This window comes from Galeopterus variegatus, unplaced genomic scaffold (genome assembly GCF_000696425.1).
Source record: "Galeopterus variegatus unplaced genomic scaffold, G_variegatus-3.0.2 Scaffold233, whole genome shotgun sequence".
NCBI lineage: Eukaryota > Metazoa > Chordata > Mammalia > Dermoptera > Cynocephalidae > Galeopterus > Galeopterus variegatus.
The window spans coordinates 164,629-187,094 of NW_007726344.1; the positions used below are offsets into that span (position 1 = coordinate 164,629).

At 47.0% G+C, this 22,466-nt stretch overlaps 1 protein-coding gene across 2 annotated transcripts in view; it reads left to right on the forward strand.

Annotated features, from left to right (window-relative positions):
• Positions 1-293: 293 nt before the first annotated feature.
• The window catches only part of PDPK1 (3-phosphoinositide dependent protein kinase 1), a 47,048-nt gene continuing 24,875 nt past the window's right edge, over positions 294-22,466 (forward strand). The window contains exons 1-8 of one of the 2 annotated variants that reach the window (XM_008566270.1): positions 294-558; positions 3,985-4,027; positions 4,285-4,422; positions 6,808-6,952; positions 7,555-7,652; positions 17,135-17,210; positions 21,676-21,744; positions 21,992-22,088. In XM_008566270.1, the coding sequence (XP_008564492.1) occupies positions 349-558; positions 3,985-4,027; positions 4,285-4,422; positions 6,808-6,952; positions 7,555-7,652; positions 17,135-17,210; positions 21,676-21,744; positions 21,992-22,088 (876 nt within the window). In that variant the 5' untranslated portion in view covers positions 294-348. The remainder of the gene's footprint in view (positions 559-3,984; positions 4,028-4,284; positions 4,423-6,807; positions 6,953-7,554; positions 7,653-17,134; positions 17,211-21,675; positions 21,745-21,991; positions 22,089-22,466) is intronic. The other variant, XM_008566271.1, reaches the window with a different exon arrangement.

The following is a 22,466-nucleotide window of genomic DNA, read 5'->3' on the forward strand; positions in this document are numbered from 1 at the left end:
ATCACTCTTATCTGTTCATCCCCTGCATAGTTTAAAATGTATGATGCTGTCTATCTCTGCTTGCTTTGATTTGGCCATGGAAGGGGTTGGTGGGAGGCTGGGGCAGTGCTGAGGGAGGGGTGAGGCTGGAGGAGTGCAGCCCATGGCAGTGGCGGGTGGGGAAGAGCAGGAAGAGGACTTGGGCGGAGGGTGGCAGCGTGTCAGATGGCCTGCCCTGTCCTGAGGGCTTGAGAGGAGGTGCCTGAGTTCAAACACTTTGACTCTTACCTCTTTCTCCTCTGTGTCTACCAGTATGACGCCGTCCCCATTCAGTCCAGTGTGGTGTTATGTTCCTGCCCATCACCATCAATGGTGAGGACCCAGACTGAGTCCAGCACGGCCCCTGGTATTCCCGGCGGTGGCAGCAGGCAAAGCCCTGCCATGGATGGCACCACAGCCGAGTCCCGGTCGAGTGCCAGCTCCCTGCAGCACACCACTCAGCCACCACCACAGCCTCGGAAGAAACGGCCTGAGGACTTCAAATTTGGGAAGATTCTCGGTGAAGGTTCTTTTTCAACAGTAAGTATATGCTACTGCTGTTTGTCACATGAGTGTGTTTTCCTTGGGAAGGCTGACCTTCAGGTGTTCTGAGCCCAGAGACCCAGCTCCAGAGCTGGCGTTCTTCCTGGGGTTGGTCTCAGGCCGCTTGTGGGCTGTCTCCTATTGTGAAGGCCAGGCACTTGAGTCTTTGGGGGCTGGGCTCCTCGTTAAGTAGATCACCCAAGAAGTGTGGCTAAAATATCTAAACCTAATTTTTGTGGATGAAAGCTTTAAAAAGCATCTCTTGATGTTTTATGGGTTTTTTTGTTTTTTAAATGAAGTTAATTTATTCTAACCTGGCATCAGCAAGTTACATTCTGGGTTCTTGTGTCCCATTGGCAAGGCTCTGGAAGCTTTTCTGTTCCCTAGATTAAGAGTTAATGTCAGTATTACTCTCTCCTAAGAGTTTTTTGTTAATATTTAATGGCCTTTTTTGTTTCTTTGTTTTGTTTTTCTTTTTTAAGTACATAAAACAGTAGACCCTGGTCATTTGCTAGAGATGCAGCCTCCAGATTCTTGTGTTCTCAGTTTTGTAAACAGAAATATTGTCCCAGTACTGTCAAGTCACTCTCATAACTCTTTTCGCAACTGGAGTGAGTTTTACTTGCCATGTGGTGTGTGTTCCTCTTAAAGCAAAGGTTCAGAGCATCAGCCCCTTTGTTGAGGTGGGACCCGTGAGTAGTGGCCGTGGCAACGGTCGTGACAATCTCGGGCGAGGCCTATGAACCTGACCCTTCCCCTGGTTCCGGGGTGCACAGTCTCCATCTGTGCCCCCATAGAAACACAGATTCCTGTACCCACTGTGGTCTTCAAGATGGGCTAAGTGAGGGGGGGCCGTGTGCTGGGGCTGCTCCAGGCTCCCCGTTCTGGATAGTTCCTGAATAACAAGTGTGTCTTGCCTGGTCTTTGTGAAGGAGTAGTATGTGAAATTTGTTGTCCTGTTCTCTTTTTACATTTTATTAAATATTTTAAAATACAAAGAACATGAAACATTATAGCCCATCCATATTCCCAGCATCTTGTTTTAATTAATGTTAACTTTGGTGCTCTTATACTTTTAATTTAGATTTTTTTTATTGTAACTTCTATGAAAGAGTTTTGTTTAGAAAAGGATTGTGCCCTCATGAAAAAATCCTTCAACCATGAGAATAGTTCCCAGTAGTTCTGGTACCAATGATCATTTCAGAAAGAAGAAACTATTTTGAAAAGAACCCTGGGTGTTCTGCATGGGTACTTATTTATAATAGTCCAGTAAAAGAAGAATTCTCCCTTTTTCTCAGTTTTACTTCTTTACATTTATCTTGACTGGAAAACGAGGACTTCTCTGTGAAATTGCCCATGTCCCTGGGCTTCCCCAGTGGGTTGAAAGTAGGCACCAACATTTCTGGGGGACACAGTTGTCATTCTCATCACCCTGTGCCTTTTTAAACCTATACTGTGGAGGTGCCCAGGAAAGCGCTGTGAGCTGGAGGCTCCTTCCTGGGGCTGTTTGGAATACGCAGCCCTGGGTCTTGAGTTACCCTCAGTTCTTTCTCACCATACCTGAAATAGAGACCACTTAAGATGAGATTCCCAGGGGAGAGGTCAAGGACAAGCCGTGGTTACGAGGCTGGGTGGGGTCTTGACATGGCAGAGCCTGGCGCTGGTACTGGAGAGCAGGAAGCCCCCTGAGGACAGTCGTGATGTCCAGGTTAGCCCTGCTGTCTGTCACGCTGGGTGACGTGGAAGGACACATCACATGTTATTCTCTGGAAAAGGACCCTTCCCTCCCTGTAGGAAACCTGCTTATGAAATGTTGAACTTAGACAACAGAGGATTACATAAATATCTCCTTGGAAAGAATTCCACTCAACATTGGTACTCTCTAACAATTCTTTCTTCCTATTTTCTTGCATAGCTAGTATATGCTCTTGTGAAGAAATGTAACATTGCATAAATACCTAACCTAGAGATGGGAAGTCCTGCCCTGGCCCACTGCCCCTCACTCCCCCTCACTCCCCCGGGGCTGGGAACTATCCACACATGGTATATTCCTCCTTTGAGATCTTTCCACTGGAGTACATATAGTCCACCTCCATTCTTCTTGATAACTGCAGGGTGTTTCACACATTGCTCTTCCAGGATCACTTCTGAGGAGTCCCGTGAAGAATACTGTCACAGGGTATAACTCAAAGCAAGAGGCAAGGTTGAAACCGGCCCTGTGGCCTCCTGCCAGTCTTCCTGCCAGGCCCAGGGATTTCACAGGGACAGGTTTCATGTGCTGTCGGGTCTTGGCCATCCTTCTGCAGGTGTCTTAGGAGACAGATTTACACCAACTGGTGGTGGCTGGGCCTCCTGTGGCAAAGCTGCCCCCCAGGCATGTTCTGGCTAAACTGTGGGCCCATCAGGAGTTTCCAGTTTGGCACTTCAAGTGTGTCCAGGGTCTGCTCATGGAGAACAGCCTTTTCCAAGTCAGGGATGCTGCGTTTGGGTGCTCCATCCCTGAAGTGGAGTTTGAGTGCAGGGCTCAGCTGTTCTATTGAGAGGACATGGTGGGAATCAAGAGGGCGGCCTGGGATGGTAGTTGGCTCTTGTGGGTGGGGTTCCTAGGAGACCTCCCTTCAGGGCCACGTGTGTATAGTTCTCTGTGCCCTTGACACCCATGATGGTGTTTACGTTATATGAGAGTGTCATCAAATGAAATGTAACAATTATTTGAAAAAGCCCAAATTCATGGGGGCTTTTTGCAATAGACATATACTAGAAAGACATATTCTTTTTTTGGATTTTTTATTTATTTATTTTTTTTATTGATTATGCCTATTCATAGGGTACAAAGCTGACTGTCACCACCTGTGCCCAAGATGTGATGGTGAGATCAATACTATGAGCATGCCCATTACCACAAATTGCATTTATTCCCCATGTCCCCCACCCAATTAATCCCCCCCACCCCCTAGCAACCCTAGGTATGCTCTCTCCCTCTGCAAGTCCAACACACCACTGTGATCTGTTTTTCTTAGAAGGACATATTCTTGCAGTTGTTTTTTGAAGAAACTCCCAGTACCCACTTTTGGTATTATTTACTATTACTTCCTACTCTTTAGGAAGGGTATGTTAGTCTAAGAGGTTCCTGAATTTACAGTTTAACTGCACCATGAAGACTATTGGCAGTGGATCAAGAGCCTTGTGAAAAACAATGGAGAGATTTATATGTTTGCTGCTAACTATTAGAACACATTAATATGAGCATTGGCTTTCAGCTGTATTTGTTATTAAGGGACCCAAAATATTTTAATGCAGTTTCAGCCCTTGAGAGGGGGCAGGGAAGCCCATGTGGTGTTGTAGAGTGACTCGTCAGACTCTGTGTCCTGGTTATTACATTGTTTTTTTCCTTCTCTTTTCCCCCCTTTCTTCCCAAACTAGGTTGTCCTGGCCCGAGAACTGGCAACCTCCAGGGAATATGCTAGTAAGTACTAACTCACTCCAGTGAGCTTTGTGTCTGGGATGCAGGGACAGTGCAGCAGCTTGGGTGACAGGGACTGGAGGTTGTGAGCTGATGTCAGGGTATTGACACTGTTGATCTTAGAGACCGCGAAGCTGGTGTATATGATTTTTGAAAAAAAAATTTCTTTAAAATTCGTAACAGTTACTTTTGTGAGTTGTGTCTTTAGTTATTTTTTTACCGTTTCAAACTGTAGTAACTCACTTTTCTCTCGCCTTAAGTTAAAATTCTGGAGAAACGTCACATTATAAAAGAGAACAAGGTCCCGTATGTAACCAGAGAGCGAGATGTGATGTCGCGCCTGGATCACCCCTTCTTTGTTAAGCTTTACTTCACGTTTCAGGATGATGAAAAGCTGTGTATCCTTTGCGTGGTCAGTACTGTCTGGAGGCACCCCAGTCACCCCTCTTGTTTTGGTATCATGACCCCATTGTCTGTTTCCCCTGAAAGAAATGGGCGCCACATGGTTACCATCCCTGCTGCTTTTTGGCTGGCTAGTGCCAAAGGCGTGGCTGAGGCTCACTGACACAGGACAAGAGGGGAGACCAGAAGACACTTTCCAGGCTTTCATTCTTTAATGTTGTATCTAAAGGACTGTTATTCATTATCTTAAGCTCATGGTTGCTAGACATTTATGCAAAGGCATTTCCTCCTGCCACTAACCAATGTTCTTGGAATATCTATCAGATGTCTCATCTGTGCTCAGGTGAAGCAGGGGCCTGAGAGAGGAAGGGTGATCTCGGCATCCTCGGCTTCACGGGGGAGCGTTGGCGCCTCTGCTCCTTCTGCCTTCAGGTGTGGGGCTTGGTTAGAAGGGACGTCCAAGGATGGACCGTGACTTGAATGCTGTGCTCCCCTCCCAAGGTGCTCTCTACCCATTGCTGTCTCTGCTCGTTCAGTCCCTCACACTTCTCCAGCAGTGTCACTTTCCGCTGCTGCTGTCCTTTCTCTTTTTGAGCTTTTTTTTTTTTAAAGATGATCAGTAAGGGGATCTTAACCCCTGACTTGGTGTTGTCAGCACCACGCTCTCCCAAGTGAACTAACCAACCATCCCTATATAGGGATCTGAATCCGTGGCCTAGGTGTCATCAGCACCACACTCTCCCAAGTGAGCCATGGGCTGGCCCTCTCTTTTTGAACTTTTGCTGCCTCCTCCCTGCTCAGGTCTCAGCAGAGCCCCCTGCCCTCCCTCTGCCACCCTTCAGAGTTGGTCCATGTACTGGGGGCGTGGCTTCCCCATCCCACCTGAGAGCGGGGCCTGATCTCCCCACCCCCAACTCTTCCTCCTGCCCCTGTTCCCACTTTCAAAACCACCTTCTGGTCTCTTCAGCTGCCAACAGAATTTGTTCATTCTTTTGTTTATGTAGAAGTACTTGTGGAGTGCAGGGCGATGGGACACGCAGGTAAATGAGGGAAGGCTCTGCCCTCTGGAGCTTCTGTTCTAGTAGAGGAGGTAGATGTGCACAGAATGTCAGCAAATCCATTGTGGACTTCGAGGCAGCAGCATATGCTGCCATGAGGAGCAAGGCCAGGGAAGGGGCACCTGTAGAGGGGGGCTCTTTGAGTTCAGTGGTCTGAGGAGACGACATCGGCAGAAACCTGGATGTGCGAGGGAGGAGCATTGAGCCTGAGGTCAGTCAGCCCAGGGGCCCAAGGCAGGAGCATGTGTGGGGTGAGTGAGGAGGCTGGTTGGGGGCCTGCTCCTTGAGCTATTGTGGCCTGGTACCAATTTTGGATTTTCTTCTGTCTGTGTCAGGGAGTGCAGGACTTGCTGTGACAGTGGGTGCTTGTGGTCCAGGCTGGAGAGTAGGGCCTGAGGGCAGCAGGGGAGGCTCTTATAAGGGGCCTGGGCAAGAGAACAGAGTCAGGGGAGCCCCTGAGTGCTGGTGCCCGGAGCCTGGTGCACAGCCGTGTCTGCTACTGAGCCAGGAGAGGCCAGGCTGGGGTGGAGGCTGGGTGGACATCTGACGCATCGCTGGTGCTCGCTGTTGGGTGGCTGCCCACAGAAGTCCTGGAGGAGTCAGGGTGATGTGCATATCTGTAGTGTGTCAGTGGACTGGCCGGCTTCCAGAGGATGGCTTGTCTGGGGATAGAGCCTGGGTTCTCCCACATGCAGGGGTTGGCACGAGGAGCAGCCCACCAAGGGGACTGGCGGGAAGCTGATAGGGAGCTGGCAGGACAGAGACACAGAGGCCCTGGGGTCGGATGGTTTCTGACCAAGGTGCCAGCTACCTGGTCAGATGCTGCAGAGTGGTCAAGTACACAGGACTTAAGGCCTGACTAGTAGGTTTAGCCTGTACAAGTTGTCAAAGGTAGATGGGCAGTTTCTCGGTGGAAGGTCAAAAAGGAGTGAAGGGTGAGGAAGTGGAGACAACGTGGAGAGCAGCCTCTTCCTGCTGGATTTACTTAGAGAGGGGCCGTGGGCTGGTCCCATGGCTGACAGGCCCGGGGCCTGGGGAGGGTCTCAGGGCTGGTTTGTTTTAGATCTTCAGAGCATTTCGTCCAGCAGCCCAGTATTGGAGCTGGGACCTGGGATTCCTGTCAGACCCAGTGGCCAAGGATCTGACTCCAAAAAGGGTGACTATCTTGGGCCACACCACAGGTACCTTCTGTTTGCATTTATTTATGTATTTATTTATATATTTATTTCAGTTTGCGTTTAATAAAGAAAGTCTTACTGGGCTGTTAAGGTTAGTTTTTTAAACAATGAGTTTTATACTCTTCCTTAACTGTACAATATTCAGATTTTGGCCTTAGTTATGCCAAAAATGGAGAACTCCTTAAATACATTCGCAAAATAGGTTCATTTGATGAGACCTGCACCCGGTTCTATGCAGCCGAGATCGTGTCTGCTTTGGAGTACCTGCACGGCAAGGGTGTCATCCACAGGTAACTCCGGGAGTGCCCTGGGCAGTGGGCGCTGGATAGTCACTTCAGTAATTACGGCCAGTGATCATCTGGCTCACATGTGATGGTGGATGCCCAAAGCCCTCCTTGCCTTCTGAGGTTGGTGCAGACTTACTCCACCAAGGGGTGGGACTGTGGAACCCTGACGGAGAAAGATTCACCTATGAAGAGCCGATCAAATTGGCCAGGTGTCTTTCCTGCCAAGCTGACAGTTCTTTTAGCCACCTTGACTGGTTCTTTTATTTGGTCAGTTGTAGCTTTTGTGTGTACTTATTTCCATGACTTTCTGATTAAGTCAAATTGGAAGTGTTTATAAACTCTTGATGAGTTAAAAATGATAGAGTATACTTTAATAAGAAGTTTGTTAAAGATGATGGTGCAGTTATGAAGGGATGTGATTTGAGTGTCCTTATTGTTTGCAGTTGATACTGGTTCAGTATGAATTTAGACTTGTGTTCTTAGTTGTTAGTCTGTAAAGACTGTAAATATTCATCAGTTCATTTTGTTATCAGCAAAATTTAAAGTATGAAATAACGTTGTTGTTTTAAGTATTTCATCTCAAATGTAAAAATCTACTTTTACAGGGACCTTAAACCAGAAAACATTCTGTTAAATGAAGACATGCATATCCAGATCACAGACTTTGGGACAGCAAAAGTATTATCCCCAGAGAGCAAACAAGGTGTGTGGTTTCATTTCCAGCAGAGCCCGCTCTGTGCTGGAGACTGAAAGCTACTTCTGGGAAATGGGTGGCATTGTATTGTCTTCATCGTTAATGACAGGCTTGTCATATCTTTGCTCTTGTAAAACAGATCTTGAGCTTTCACCAGGGAAGTCTCCGACACGCCAGCGGATCTCCCTAAGGGGCCCCAGGCAGTGTGTGCCAGGTCTAGTGGGTGGAGGGAGGGAGGCTTTGGGGCTCATCCTCCCAGATCTTCTTCCTGGATGATGTGGGGTGCCACACTGCTGCCTAGTTACCCAGGCACAGAATGCAGAGTTGGTGTGGTCAGCTCTTGGCTCCTCCTGGGGACAGTGTGGGTAGTATCTGGGGGAACATGTCCCTGTACCCCAGTGCCCTCCATCTGTCTGTCTGTGTCCCTGTCTGGTTTGCCCAGCACATGAGGCCCGCGCACTCTGATTTTAGTGAGATTTTAGAAAATCACAGAATGAGTGGGGCAGATTTTTCCTGCTGGTCAAATGCGTATTTATAATCACAAACCCTCCAAGTTCTGCTCCCCTAGGATGGTTTCTAGCTTTGGATCTTATTGTGACAACTCCATTACTTGAGGAAGTATTGCTGGAAGTCTACTTGGACCAGAATGGTGGCCTGGGTTGTCTTACTGACCTTATTGGATGGAAATCATAAACTCTGGAGGTATAAAGAATGGCAGTTTAACTTTTGAAGACTGTTCGCACGTGTTTACAAGTTAAAGCCTTTTCTGCTGAGGCCTGAGGGGAGCTGAGGCTGTTGTGAGTTAGTAAGACGAGTGTGATTGCCAGAGCTGCCTGGGACCAAGGGGCAGCCATGGGTCTCTGCCGCACACAGGCCTTGCTGTCTGGGCTTGGGTACTGTGACAGAAAGATCGACAGAAAGCACCAGGGAGGTGATTATGCAGGAGGTGGGTTTGGAGGGGCGTGAGTGTGGGTGTGTTGGTGGAGGGAAGATTCAATCAGAAGCATCCATAATTCTTCAGTTCCTCTCGTGTGTGGAAAAGGGGAACCTTGAGCATGGTGCGGTGGTGGCTCTGGCCTTGTCCCCATGCACAGTGCTGGTTTGTGGCAGGAGCAGCAGATTACAGCTGGGGTGGAGCACGTACAGCCATGTGCCCCATAATGACCTTTGGGTCAGTGATGGACTGCATATCCCATGATGGTGTCCTGTAAGATCATAACGCAGCTGAAATATTCCTGTCGCCTAGTGATGTCATAGCTGTCACAACATTGTGGTGCGACACGTCACTTACATAAGAGCAGCTGGCCATTCAGTGTGGGTTAGTGTGAGTGCACTCTGTGATGCTCACACAATGACGCAATTGCCTAATGACACATTTCTCAGAATGTATCCCTGTCGCTAAGCGACGCAGGACTGTTCCCAGCTCAACCTAGGTCTTCTGTTTTCATGTTCTGGGTTCACTGGGGGGGCCTGGCTGGCACCTTGCAGCAGTGCCCGCCTCCTCTGCCCAGCACCTCATCTTGCCCTTTTAGGTGTTTTTCTAGCCCAGTGTTTTTATGCTGAGGGTTCGCACTGAGATTCTGTCAGTCAGTATGTTATCAGCACTGCACTCTCCCGAGTGAGCCACGGGCCGGGCCAGTCAGTATGTTAATCTCTGCACAGCCACTGAGGCACTAAGACTTAGTCTTGCATTTGGGAACTTCTCTGAAAATCCTGAAGCAGCACCCCTTTGGGGCTAAAAAGAAAACTTGCAGGGCCGGCCCGGTCACGCACTGGAGAGTGCGCCGCTTGGGAGCGCGGTGGCACTCCCGCCGAGGGTTCGGATCCCATGTGGAGACCAGTTCCCGCTCACTGGCTGAGCGCGGTGCGGGCGCAACACCGAGGGTTGCGATCCCGTTGCCGGTCCCCGGTACGGGCGCGACACCGAGGGTTGCGATCCCGTAAAAAAGACAAAAAGGAAAAAAAAAAAAAGAAAGAAAAAGAAAACTTGCAAAGAAGAGACTCTTCCTCATAAGGTGCCTGAGTCCTGGTGCCCCTCACCTGCCGTCTGTAGCCCTGCTCCCCTTTTTCCCACCCAGTGGCCTGTGAGCATGGGTGGCTGCCTGCAGAGCACTGGCGCCTGCCTGCAGAGCTGCACACAGCCCCAAGACGTTATGCATTCTTGTTAGGTGGTAACCATTTTACTGGCTGGTAATCCTGTATTTTATGGACACAGTGTAACCTCATAACCATAGGCATTGTTCATGCCGGAGTTGAACCAGACAAGAACTTTCATCTCCACTTTTCTTGTTAGGATCTACAAGTTGCTTGGCATCCCCGTGCTGACTCTTCCCACCAGACAAGCCCATGTGGTTCCTGGGGCAGCAGAGCTGGGGGATGCCCACCTGGGCTGTGCTGGGGCATTTTTCCCTTCACGTGGATTTTCTTCAGAGTCTGATAATTTGGCACAGGGCTAGTCTTGCTGCCCTATAATCACTTAAAACAATAGAATTTTAATGCATCGATTGAACTAGTGAAATAAACCTTTGTTTTGGGAAGCAGGAGGCTAAAAGTCCTTAGATTGTTGTAAACCAGGGACAATAATGTATATAGATGAGCTGGCAGAACTGTTTTTCCTTCTTCAAGGAAAAGGGGAAACCATTTATAATTAATTATGTTAAGGATTCATTTCAGTAACTTATTTTCATTTTCTGTTTGAAGTAGTTCAGAATCTTAGAGTTTATTTCCGCATTGGCTTCTTTTTACTTTTGTGCAGAGATGGTTTCCCCAAAGCATCTTCAATCCTTCTAGAATAAAAGTGTTGGTAGGAGCAAGACCCCCCACCCAAGTTCTTTAGCTGTGCGGTGAACATGTCAGATCCTCCTCCTAGAGGGGGCAGTTTGTCCTCTCATCACAGACCTCTGTCCCAGTGGGTTAGGTAGCCATTGGTTCTCGAAGTAGAGAGGATGGAGGGTGGAGTAGGTGGCTCTTGAGGGCTGAGAGATTGATGAGGAGTCCTTGACAGAGAGGACTTCTGACTTCCAGCTTCACATAAGGTCCCCACAGACGTAGCCTGGTGAGAGCAGCTTACTTATTTGTAGTAAGTCTCTCTTCTGATGCTGTGTCCCTGGCCTATGCCCTCTTTGCAAGAGCCTTGGGGAGCTTGGAATATCTTGGAGATTTTGTTTCTGGAAACCTGTGTTCTGACCTGTGCAGGCCTTTATGGTACACAGCCAGGTGTGAAAGCTTCACTCACCAAACAGGAAGGAGGGAGGCCAGCAGATATGGGCAGGGATGGCCACAGAGAGGATGGATGGAGGAGGCTTCAGCTACTGCAATGGCACCTCAGTCCCAACCTGTGTCTGGCCATCATCCAGACTTCAGACCAGCTGCTATGTCTTTTCCTGCTGTGCTGTGGAATCAAGAGACCCTCTCATAGCCTCCTTGACCTTACCACCATTCTAACATGGGCAGGACCACCTGCTGCCTGGGACGGAAAGGAGCCACCTTCAAAATGGATTTCCTCCATTATGAAAGTGGAGTGTGCAGGACAGAGGAGTCCCCCTACTTCCACCAACGAGCGTGACTCTTACATCTTGATGTGGTCTGCTCTGGTCTTTTCAGTACTGTTATTAGTTTAGACATGGCTATGATATATGGGTGGGCTTTATCTTTTTTTTTTTTTTTTTTACACAGAGTAGATGCCTATTGGAAGAAATTCACACTATACTTGTGACTTGCCTCCCAACACCATTGGTTAGTTTTCCTTGTAGATTTTTCAGTATGTATTGCTAAAATATAAAGCTTCTTTTTAAAAGCATAACTATAGTATCGTATCATTTTTGTACATGAGAAATTAATAGTAATTGCTTAATATCCCAGGATATTCAATCAGTGTTAAATTTCCAGTTGTCTCACGCACATTGTATTTTTGTTGTTGTTGTTTACTTGAATTAGGATCCAAATAAAGTTTGCACAAATTTCTTTTAATCTGTAACTTCCCTTCCATCTTCATTTTTTTCCCTTGCAGTTTGTTAAAGAGACCGGGTCATTTGTCCTGCAGTATTTACCAGAGTTTGATGAATGCCTGTCAGTGGAGTCACTTAATATGTGCTTCCCTCCTCTGGGTTTCCTGGAAGTTGGCTCTGGCCACTAGATCATATTCAGGTCCAATGACTGGTGGTGGTATGCTCCTCATCAGGATGTACATAACATCTAGGCATCTCTCTGTGATGTCAGCAGCTATTTGTAGCCATAATGACCTAAACACTTTAATTTATTAGAGAATGCAAAAAGGTCATGGTCTAATTCTTTCATGAGGTGGAATTCTTCAAAGAGATACTTCCTCTCAGCTACTGTGTGGTTAATACCAATGGTATCATTCATAAAGGAAAAGTAGGATAGGGCCGGCCCGGTGGCGCACTGGAGAGTGCGCCGCTTGGGAGTGTGGCTGCGCTCCCGCTGAGGGTTCGGATCCCATGTGGAGACCGGTTCCCGCTCACTGGCTGAGCATGGTGCGGGCGCAACACCGAGGGTTGCGATCCCGTTGCCGGTCCCCGGTACTAGAGAATGCAAAAAGGTCATGGTCTAATTCTTTCATGAGGTGGAATTCTTCAAAGAGATACTTCCTCTCAGCTACTGTGTGGTTAATACCAATGGTATCATTCATAAAGGAAAAGTAGGATAGGGCCGGCCCGGTGGCGCACTGGAGAGTGCGCCGCTTGGGAGTGTGGCTGCGCTCCCGCTGAGGGTTCGGATCCCATGTGGAGACCGGTTCCCGCTCACTGGCTGAGCATGGTGCGGGCGCAACACCGAGGGTTGCGATCCTGTTGCCGGTCCCCGGTGAGGGCACGACACCGAGGGTTGCGATCCCGTTACCGGTCAGTAAAAAAAAGACAAAAAGGAAAGGAAAAGTAGGATAAAATGCCTGCTGCTCTCCCCTTCTTATGCCATTTTAAAAAACCATGAATTGGCTCACCATCCTCCTCCAATGATGACCAGTTCATTCAAAAAGTAATCATCACTACCTCATATCACACATATAAGTAAAGTCAGAATGCCTCAGAGATCTGAGTGTAAGAGTGAAAACTATAACACTCGTAGAAGAAAGCTAGGAGTAAATGTTTGTGACCTTGGGTTAGGCAGTCATTTCTTAGATACAATACCAAAAGTACAAATAACAAAAGAAAAAGTAGACAAATGACACTATATCAAGTTTACAAACTTGTACTGTAAGTGATATCTGGGAAGTGAAAAAACCCACTGAATAGGAAGAAAGATCTATAAATCATCTATCTGGTAAGGAACTTATATTCAGAATATAAAGAATTCTTACAAGTCAATCATTAAAAAAAAATTTAAAATGGGCAAAGGGTATGAATGGACACTTCTCCAAAGAAGATATACAGATGGCCAACAAACACATGAAAAGATGCTCAACGTCGTTAGTCATTAGGGAAATGCAAGTTAAAATCATAGTGAGATACCCACTAGGATGGCTTCATACCCAGTAGGATGGCTGTAATCAAAAAGACAGCTAATAACAGGTGTTAGCAAGGCTGTGGAGAAATTGGAATCCTTATGCAGTGTGGGTAGGAATGTCAAATGGTGCAGCCACTTTGGAAAACAGTCTGGCAGCTCCTCAAAAGGAAACATAATTACCATATGACCCAGCAATTCCACTCCTAGGTAAGTACCCCAGAGAAATGAAAACATATTCACACAGAAACTTGTACAAGAATGTTCATAGCAGCATTATTCACAATAGCCAAATGGTGGAAATGACCCACGTGTCATCAACAGATGAATGGATAAACAAACTGTGGTCTGTCCATGCAATGGAATGTTACTGGGCCATAAGAAGGAATGAGGTACTGTTGATACATGCTACAGCATGCGTGAACTTTGAAAACATTGTTCTAAGTGAAAGCCTGCTGGGATTTGAATAGGGATTGCATTGAGTCTGTAGATCAGTTTCAGGAGTATTACCATTTTAACCTTATTAAGTCTTCCAGTCCATCAACATGGTATGTCTTTCCACGTATTTTGATCTTTTAAAATTTCTTTCAAAAATATTTTATAGTTTTCAGAGTGTAAACTTTGTACTTCCTTTATTAAGTTTATTCCTAAGTTATTTTATTTTTGATGTTATTGTAAATGTAATTGTTTTCTTAATTTCATTTCCAAATTGTTCATGGCGGGTGTATAGAAATACAATTGATTTTTGTTTATTAATCCGTGTCCTACCCTGGTTGCACGTGTTTATTAGTTGCAGTAGTTTCTTAGTGGATTCCTCAGGACTTTCTACACACAGGATCATGTCATCTGTGATGAGAGCTAGTTTTACTTCTCTTCCAATCTGGATGCCTTTTATTTTATTTTCTTATCTAATTGCCCTGGCAGGAACTTCTGGTGCAGTGTCTGATAGATATGGCCAGAATGGGTGTCCCGTTGTGTTCGTGGTCTTAGGGGGTACAGCTGTCAGTCTTTCACCATCGAGTATGATGTTAGCTTTGGGTTTTTGTACTTGCCATTTCTCAGACTGAGGATGTTCCCTTCTGTACCTAGTTTAGTAGGTATTTCTTATCATGCAGAGGTATTGAATGCTTTTTCTTCATCTTTTGAGATTATGTGGGGTTTTTGTCCTTTATTCTAATATGACGTAATGCGTTGGTTCATGGACTTTTTAGTCATGGGAAAAACCTCCTGGTCGTGGTGCCTGAGCCTTTCTATATGTTGCAACATTCAGTTTGTGCGTCTTTTGTCTAAGGGCAGTCACATTTTGTGGAGTGTTTTCTGTGCTTCCGGTGTGGGTGTGTGGATCTGACGGCAGTGTGCACCCTTGGCTTTGAAGAGAGGGTGGTGTCTTCAGGGCTCAGGGTCACTTCTTCAGGTCCTCCCTCCCTACTGGCACCCCCAAGTCTAACTTGCAGATCTGTGGGACCCAGGGTGGTCCATGGCTCAGGATGAGGTGCAGTGTCTTTGACCCACTTTGAGGGTAGAGTCAACAGCCCAGCTCCAGACCCTTCTCTTTTCCCAGCGTCTGTGGGTTCTGCTAAGTGGGTCGGTGGCACAGAGGAGGCAGCAGTGGCCAGCGATGGCTTATGGCCTGAGTTTGCAGTAGCCGGAGAAGTGTGACCTTTGGCTAATCTCTAAGCTTCCAGGGAGAAGTAACTAAAGCATCTCTGTGGTTTTCTAATGCTCTGTCTGGGGCTTTTAATCCAGTGTTACAGATAGAAGTCAGAGCATCTGGGAAGCTGGATAGGAGGAAATTGCTGGGCCGGCCCGTGGCTCACTCGGGAGAGTGCGGTGCTGATAACACCAAGGCCCCGGGTTCGGATCCCACATAGGGATGGCCGGTTCGCTCACTGGCTGAGCGTGGTGCTGACAACACCAAGTCAAGGGTTAAGATCCCCTTACCGGTCATCTTTTAAAAAAAAAAAAGGAGGAAATTGCTTACTTTCACTGACCTTTCAGTGAAGCTTAACCTTTCCTTCAGTTGTGAATGTAGGCGACAAATGTCTTATGTCCCCAGGAGAAATCAGATATTTTCATGTCCGATTACATTTGTCAGAGCATCTGAAAACATCAGTTATGCTCAGCACTACTGCAGAATTACTGTCTTCTTAGACCTGCTGGTAGATGTTGTTATTTAATGCATAAATAAAGAAAATCATGTATTACTGCATCACAATCTATTTTAGTGTTTTGGTACTTATATGTCATTATAATTGCTTTCCTTTGTAGTGCTGTTGTTTTATGCATCTAGATCATTATTCTGAGGACAGTCATCGTCTTCTGCACACTCTAGAGCAGTCCTTTGTTTCTAGGTTAACTAATGGAAGAGGTCCTTTTCCAAGGGGGTGACTTTGCATATTCCTGGGGGCTTTGAGTTCCGCCTTTAGGAAGAGGGGCCTGGGCTCCTGGGGCTGAAGAAATGAGGGCAGGCAAACACTGAGGAAAGAAGGGAAAGTGGGCAGGACCCTGGGGAGCCCAGAGGAGTAGAGGTGGGCGGGGAGCGCGGTGCTGGGCAGAACATGGGGAAGTGGGCAGTGGGAGCAGGCAGGGCTGGCCCGTGACCTGTTGCAGGAAGCTTAAAACAACAGCAGCAAGAACAATTCGAATAACGTTGTGGCTCACTGTTTAAAGCTCATCTGTGAGGTGGGGGTTTTTATCCTTTTAGACTTTGTCTTGTGCATAATGTAACTATTTAAAAACAAACGGCTCTAGTTTTGGTTTGACAGCTTGAATTAATTATGTATAATATACATCTTTCCCTATGAAAATAGATTTCTAGGTACTTCATAATTCATATGTTCAATAATGATATTTAAAAAGTAGAAATCACAAAAGTAATACTTGCTTAAGTAAAGAGCAGAAACACTGAATAGGTAAGTGAAGTGTCAAGTGACATCCCCATCCCACCAGCGACATGGCTCTTGTAGTTGTCATTCCTGTTCCGTCCTTTAGGATCAGGTGTTAGAGATGGCATTGCTGCCCATTCTTTATTAGTTTTGATGCTCATTGACAGATTGCTCCCCCAGAGTTACGCCCTTTTGCAGCTCCGCTAGCCTGCTTCTATCCCCTCAGGCCCCTGCCCAAGCTGTGTATTTTTACCCTTCTTTCTCTTTGTCACTTTCTTTGGTTCATTGTGTGGTTGAATAGCTTCATTTATATTTGGCTCTTGGTTTTGTTTCTTTCCTCTCAGGAATTTTTGTGGTGTTCTTGGTGGTGTGGCTTAGGGTCCTGGCAGGGTGCAAATGCAGCCATGAGGTCTTTACCTGAAAGGACCCTTTACAGGGCTTGGACCCACAGGGCAGATGGGTGGGACGCTCAGAGCCTACCTGTGGGCAGGACCCTGGAGTGGTGGGAGCTGGCCCAGCATGCATGGTTGCTCTGTCAGCCCCTCCGTCCTTGGGGACCACTGGGGTGACACAGCATGTCTGTGATGAGTGAGTCTGGAGGGTCTTGGGGCTGACCCTGCAGTCTGTGGGTGAGCTTGGTGACCTTGTGTGGCCCTGGCCAGGACTAGAGGTACAGAGTGTGAAGGAGGGTCCCTGGGCAGGAGGCCTGCATCATCTTCCCCTTGTTGCTCCTTAACTCCTGAGCTCTCTGTGACTGAGAACAGGGTTGTCCTTGGCCTGCTGTGTGTCTCGTGTGCATTTAGGCACCACAGGTCCAGCAGAGAGCAGGACAGCCAGGACCCTGTCCTTGTGCCGCTCCATCCTAGCTGAGGCGCTGCTGACTGGATGAGGGATGAGTATGATGAGCGTGCTCTCCAGTGGCATGTCAGTGGGAGGCACTAGTGTGGCAGGCATTGTGGAGCAGGGGACCTTTGATCCAGCCCTGGGGGCCTGGACAGGCTCACTGCTGGGAGTGTGCAGTCCATTCCAGGTGGCCCGTGCTGTACTGAAAGAAAGCCCCAGGCCACCTGTGTTGAACACCCACTGTGCGGCCACCGTGGGCAGCACCGACTCCATGTGAGCATGACCTTTTCTCCCTCTTCTCCTCAGCCAGGGCCAACTCGTTTGTAGGAACGGCACAGTACGTCTCTCCAGAGCTGCTCACAGAGAAGTCTGCCTGTAAAAGGTAACTGCTTTTCTCTTCTCTCTAAAGTAGCTAGTAAGTTTTTTTCTTGAGAAATTAATATTTGAGAGTGATTTTGGTGGCATTAAAGTAGCTATAAGCATACTTTCAAAGAAGTTGGCGTTTTGCTTTTTTTTTTTTTTTTTTTTTAAAGATGACTGGAAAGGGGATCTTAACCCTTGGCTTGGTGTTGTCAGCACCACGCTCTCCCAAGTGAGCTAACCAGCCATCTCTATATAGGGATCCGAACCCATGGCTTTGGTGTTATCAGCACCACAGTCTTCCAAGTGAGCCATGGGCTGGCCGTTGACATTTTGCTTTTTAACTGTATTTTTCCTTTGATACACATGCATGCTACTTTATTTTATACTTTCTGGGTTGGTTGTTGCTTTCTGGTTGGAGATTTGATCTTGTTGCTTCAGAAAAGACTGTTCATTGGGGAAAGTGTGGCTGCTGGGTCCAGGGAGCAGGGAGCCCTAGGTGCCGCCTCCTGTGAGGATGTCAGGCAGGAAGACTAGCTGTGGGGACTCGCAGTGGCAGGGTAGCTGTCAGTGTGACAGGGCCCATGGAGCATGTGGGGGAGGGGAAGGATGGAGGGAGGTTCCCAGCTATAGCCAGCTAGCCCTGGGACAGGCTCTCAGTGGCCGCAGGGTTGTATTTCTCTGAGAGATGCAGCTGGGCCTTGATGACAGCCTCAGTTGTGAAAATTAGGAGTGCATGGTGGGTGCAGGGGACAGAGGGACTGGTGCCCGTCCATGGGTGGGTTCTGCTTGCATGACCTGAGGTTGGGAGGAGGAGCAGGGTCAGCCCACAGGACAACTAGGCAGCGCAGAAAAGGAGGCTGTGGGAATCTAATGCGCTGGCTTAGGTGGGCGGGTGCAAGGCAGCGGGGAGACTGAGAAACAGCATTAGAATCTGGGGGTGCGGGCCGAGCCCGTGGCGCACTCGGGGGAGTGCGGCGCTGGGAGCGCGATGGCGCTCCCGCCACAGGTTCGGATCCTATATAGGGATGACTGGTGCGTTCACAGCGCTCACTGGCTGAGCGTGGTGTGGCCGGTCTCAAAAAGGACAAAAAAAAAAGAAGAATCTGGGGATGCAGTTTGGGAAGCAGTTCCAGGTGTGCCAGTAAGTTCTGTAGAGTGAAGGTGTGATTGGGATCTTCCTGTCCTGGGCCAGTCAGAGGCTGCTCGGTGTTGGATTTGGCTCCGTTCCGGCCGCTCTGCCCACTGGCATCCTCTCATGAGCTGCCAGAGGACCACATGGGTCCTGCACTATCCGGGTCCCACTCTGGCAGGGTTTCATGGGGCCACTTTCCTGGAGTGAAGTGAGCCACCCTGCGAGAACAATAGAGTGAAAGATTTTGGGGTCAGCAGCTCTGTGTTTCTGAGCTTGACAGCTTTAAAACAACTCTTTGGGTATGGAGTCACAGTCACAAAAATGATGGCAGGATGGAAGGATGCTCTGAGAAACTCAGCTTGGGTCTCCTGGCTTTTTTGTTTAATGGGCTCCACTTGTCATATTCAGTCGACGGATACTGAGTTCTTACCATGGACCAGGCACTGTCTAGGTCAGAGCCTCCTAGGTGGAGTGATTCTGCCCCCAGGGGACATTTGGCCATGTCTAGACACAGTTTTAGTTTTAGTTGTCACAACTAGGGCTGGGGAGTGCTGTTGGCACCCAGGGTGTGGAGGCTAGGGGTGCTGCTCAACACCCTACAGTGCAGAGGTTGCTCCCACCACAGAGAATGCCCACAGTGCGAGGTTGAGACACCTCCTGCAGGTGGTGGGCATGATTGACCAGGGTTTCAAAGTGTATGGCACTGCCACCTAAGGACTAGATTTTCCTTGCTTGTAGATTTTAGGTGGAGAAGCTCTTTAGCACTGATGTGGAAAGACCTCCATACTCTACATATATATGCCTGGATAGGGTGCCACCTTCTGTGGAAAGGGGGCGAGTCTATGTCCACGTTTGTTTGCATGTGCATTTCAAGTTCTCTATGAGTGTATACAAGAAATGGATAGCAGTGGTTGTTTGCAGGGGTATGGAAACAGAGTTGTGAGGGAAGCATCACTATGTATTTTTTTACACTTTAATTAAAATTTTTTTCCCTTTTTTTCTTTATGTTTAGAGTAGTTTTAGTTTTACAGAGAAATTGAGCAGAAAATACAGATAGTTCCCATCCCCCCCACATACTGTTTCTCCTGTTGTTGTTGTTATTATTATTATTATTAATTTTGGCAGCTGCCTGGTGTGGGGAACTGAACCCTTGACCCTGGTGTTACAAAGCTGTGCTCTAACCAACTGAGCTAACCTGTCAGCCCTCTCCTATTATTGACATGCTATGTTAGTGTGGTACATTTGTTACAATTATGAATCAATATTGGCATATTATTATTAACTTAATTATATATTAGGCTCCCTCCTTGTATTATTGTACAGTTCTATGGGTTTTGTCTAATGCATAATGTCATGCATTCACCATTACAGTATCATACAGAATGGTTTTGCTGCCCTAAACATCCTCTGTATTCCGCCTATTCATCCCTTCTTCATCCACTGAAATCCTGGCAACCACTGATTTTTTTTTTTCCCATTACCTCAAACATTTATTGTTCTTTGCGTTGGAAACATTCAAAATCCTCTCTTCTAGTTAATTGAAACTATACAATAAATTGTTATAGTCACCACATAGTGCTCTAGAACACTAGATACTATTCCTCCTATTTAGTTGTACTTTAGTTTCTGTTAACCAACCTGTCGCTATGCTTTTTATTTTTTAAGTCATGATATTTATTTATTTATTTATTTTTTGTCTTTTTTCGTGTCCGGCAACGGATCGCAACCCTCAGTGTCGCGCCCGTACCGGACCGGGACCGGCAACGGGATTGCAACCCTCGGTGCTGCGCCCACACCTCGCTCAGCCAGTGAGCGGGAACCGGTCTGTATGTGGGATCCGAACCCTCGGCGGGAGCGCCGCCGCACTCTCAAGCGGTGCACTGTAGCAGTGCACCACCGGGCCGGCCCCATGATATTTATTAAAAAATGTTTTTTTCTGACTTTAAAAGTGATATTTGGGGGGGGAGGGGGGTTCACACACACACAAAAAAGTGATACGTAATCATTGTAAAGAATTCTTATAGCTGCTGATAATTTGGTATATGTCTTTCCATTTTTTTCTATGCATTTTTATGTATGTTTATGTGATTTTATACAATTGGAGTCATACTGGATAGCCAGTTTTGAATCCTGTTCCTTGTGATTATATAATGAGCATTCCCTGGTGTCATTAAAATTTTTTGCAGACATCTTTAATAGCTGTGTGATTTTCTATTGTATGAGTTTATTGTGGTTCATTGAACTATTCCTTTGCTGTTGGTCATTGAAGTGGTTTTCATTTATTTAGCACATAGTTGGCATGCCTGTTGTGTGCTGCTTAGACTGCGTGGCCAGGAGAAGGGTGCTTTGCCTCAGGAGGTGTCCTGTCTTCCATCTAGTGGGAGAGACAGGGCGTCTGCTGGGCCGAGCTGCAGAGCACTGGGGCTGCCCCAAGCTCCTGGGTTTGGATTTCAAGTGGCATGGTGTAACTGAGCACTGAAAGAAATCCTTGTTACATTCTGCTTCCCAGAAATATTATACTGGCTTCCCCCTTTATTTTTTTATTGTATTAAAAATTTTTTCCTTGTATTACTCTTCATTTAAACTAAACAGTAAAAAACGAAGTGTGAAAACTAGTTACTGAGTTGAATGTAAATTCTGTTTTAATTTTTATTTATTAATTTAATCATTAATTGATTAGTTTTGGTGGCAGACCAGTTGGGGAATCCCAACCGTTGACCTTGATGTTATAACACTATGCTCTAACCGACTGAGCTAACCAGCCCAAATTCACTTTTTAAATGCCCTTCACTCTGTGTGTTGTGACTCAGATTTCTAATCTGTTGCATTTTAAAACCCACATCAAGTGCCTCACCTGTGCCCCATTTAGTTGGTGGGTGCTGCATTTAGTTGTAGCTGTACTGACCTGCCACTGATTGGGGCGAGCCTGCCCTCCCCCTACCCTACCCTACCCTATCCCCCACTCTCCTCATTGGCATCAAAAGGAGGGTGATCTTCTGTAAGATTTTTCCCATAGTCATTATTGGAAACAATGTTAGCGCCCTTCTTTGATCCCCGTCCCCTGCTGCAGCATGCGTGGCTCTCCAGGGTGAGAACAGGGTATGTGTGGAAGTTGGTGACATCCACTGGAAGTGGCAAAACTTTGAGGGCAGCCAAACGACTGGCCTGGTGGTGCCTGTCCTGTGAAGGTCCCCAGGGGACCCCTGGAGGGCAGGTTCCACTCACACGTAACTGACTTTAAATGGAGGCTGAAACTGGGGTGATGTAGACAGACCGAACAAGAAACGAACTGTGCTTGTCGGTTAAATTTTACAAATGTCATTTTTCTTTTTTTTTCTTCCCTACCTTAAAGTTCAGACCTTTGGGCTCTTGGATGCATAATATATCAGCTTGTGGCAGGACTCCCACCGTTTCGAGCTGGGTAAGAAGGAGACAGCACCCCCGCTGGGCCCTGTGGTTCCTCCCTGACAGAGAAGTAGGAGAGGGCTGTCCCAGGCCTGTGCCGTTAGGGGCAGGACTTTCATACTGATCCGTGAGTGTGCGTGGCTGGGCAGTTCATGTGTGGTGAGACTGAGGCCCTGCACTGTTCCAGGAAAAGCTCATTCACTATATGTGGAGGTTTGCAGGACCCTGCCTGGAATGACTGCTTTTTAAACTTTATTTTACAGAAATGAATATCTTATATTTCAGAAGATCATTAAGTTGGAATATGACTTCCCAGAAAAATTCTTCCCTAAGGCGAGAGACCTTGTGGAAAAACTTCTGGTAAATATTTTTAAATTTTCTTCTGATAAGATGATCCAGTAGTCACACCCCAAGTCCCTCTGCACCTGTGCTCAGAGTGGCTTTTGTGCAGGCACCTGTGTTTAAGAAAATGGTGTTTTTAGGGTTGATAGTGATTGTTGATAGTCATATTTTATATCTCATCTCATTATAAGTCCCTTGTAATTTCCAAATGCCTGATTCTTCTCTGTTTTTGTTTTTGGTGGCTGGCCAGTGTGGGGATCTGAACTCTTGACCTTGGTGTCACAACACCTCGCTATAACCACCCGAGCTAACCCCCCCCCCCCCCCCCCCCCCTTTTTTTTTGTGAAAAATTCATTATTAAAAAAAAAAAAAAAAAAAAAAAAAAAAAAAAAAAAA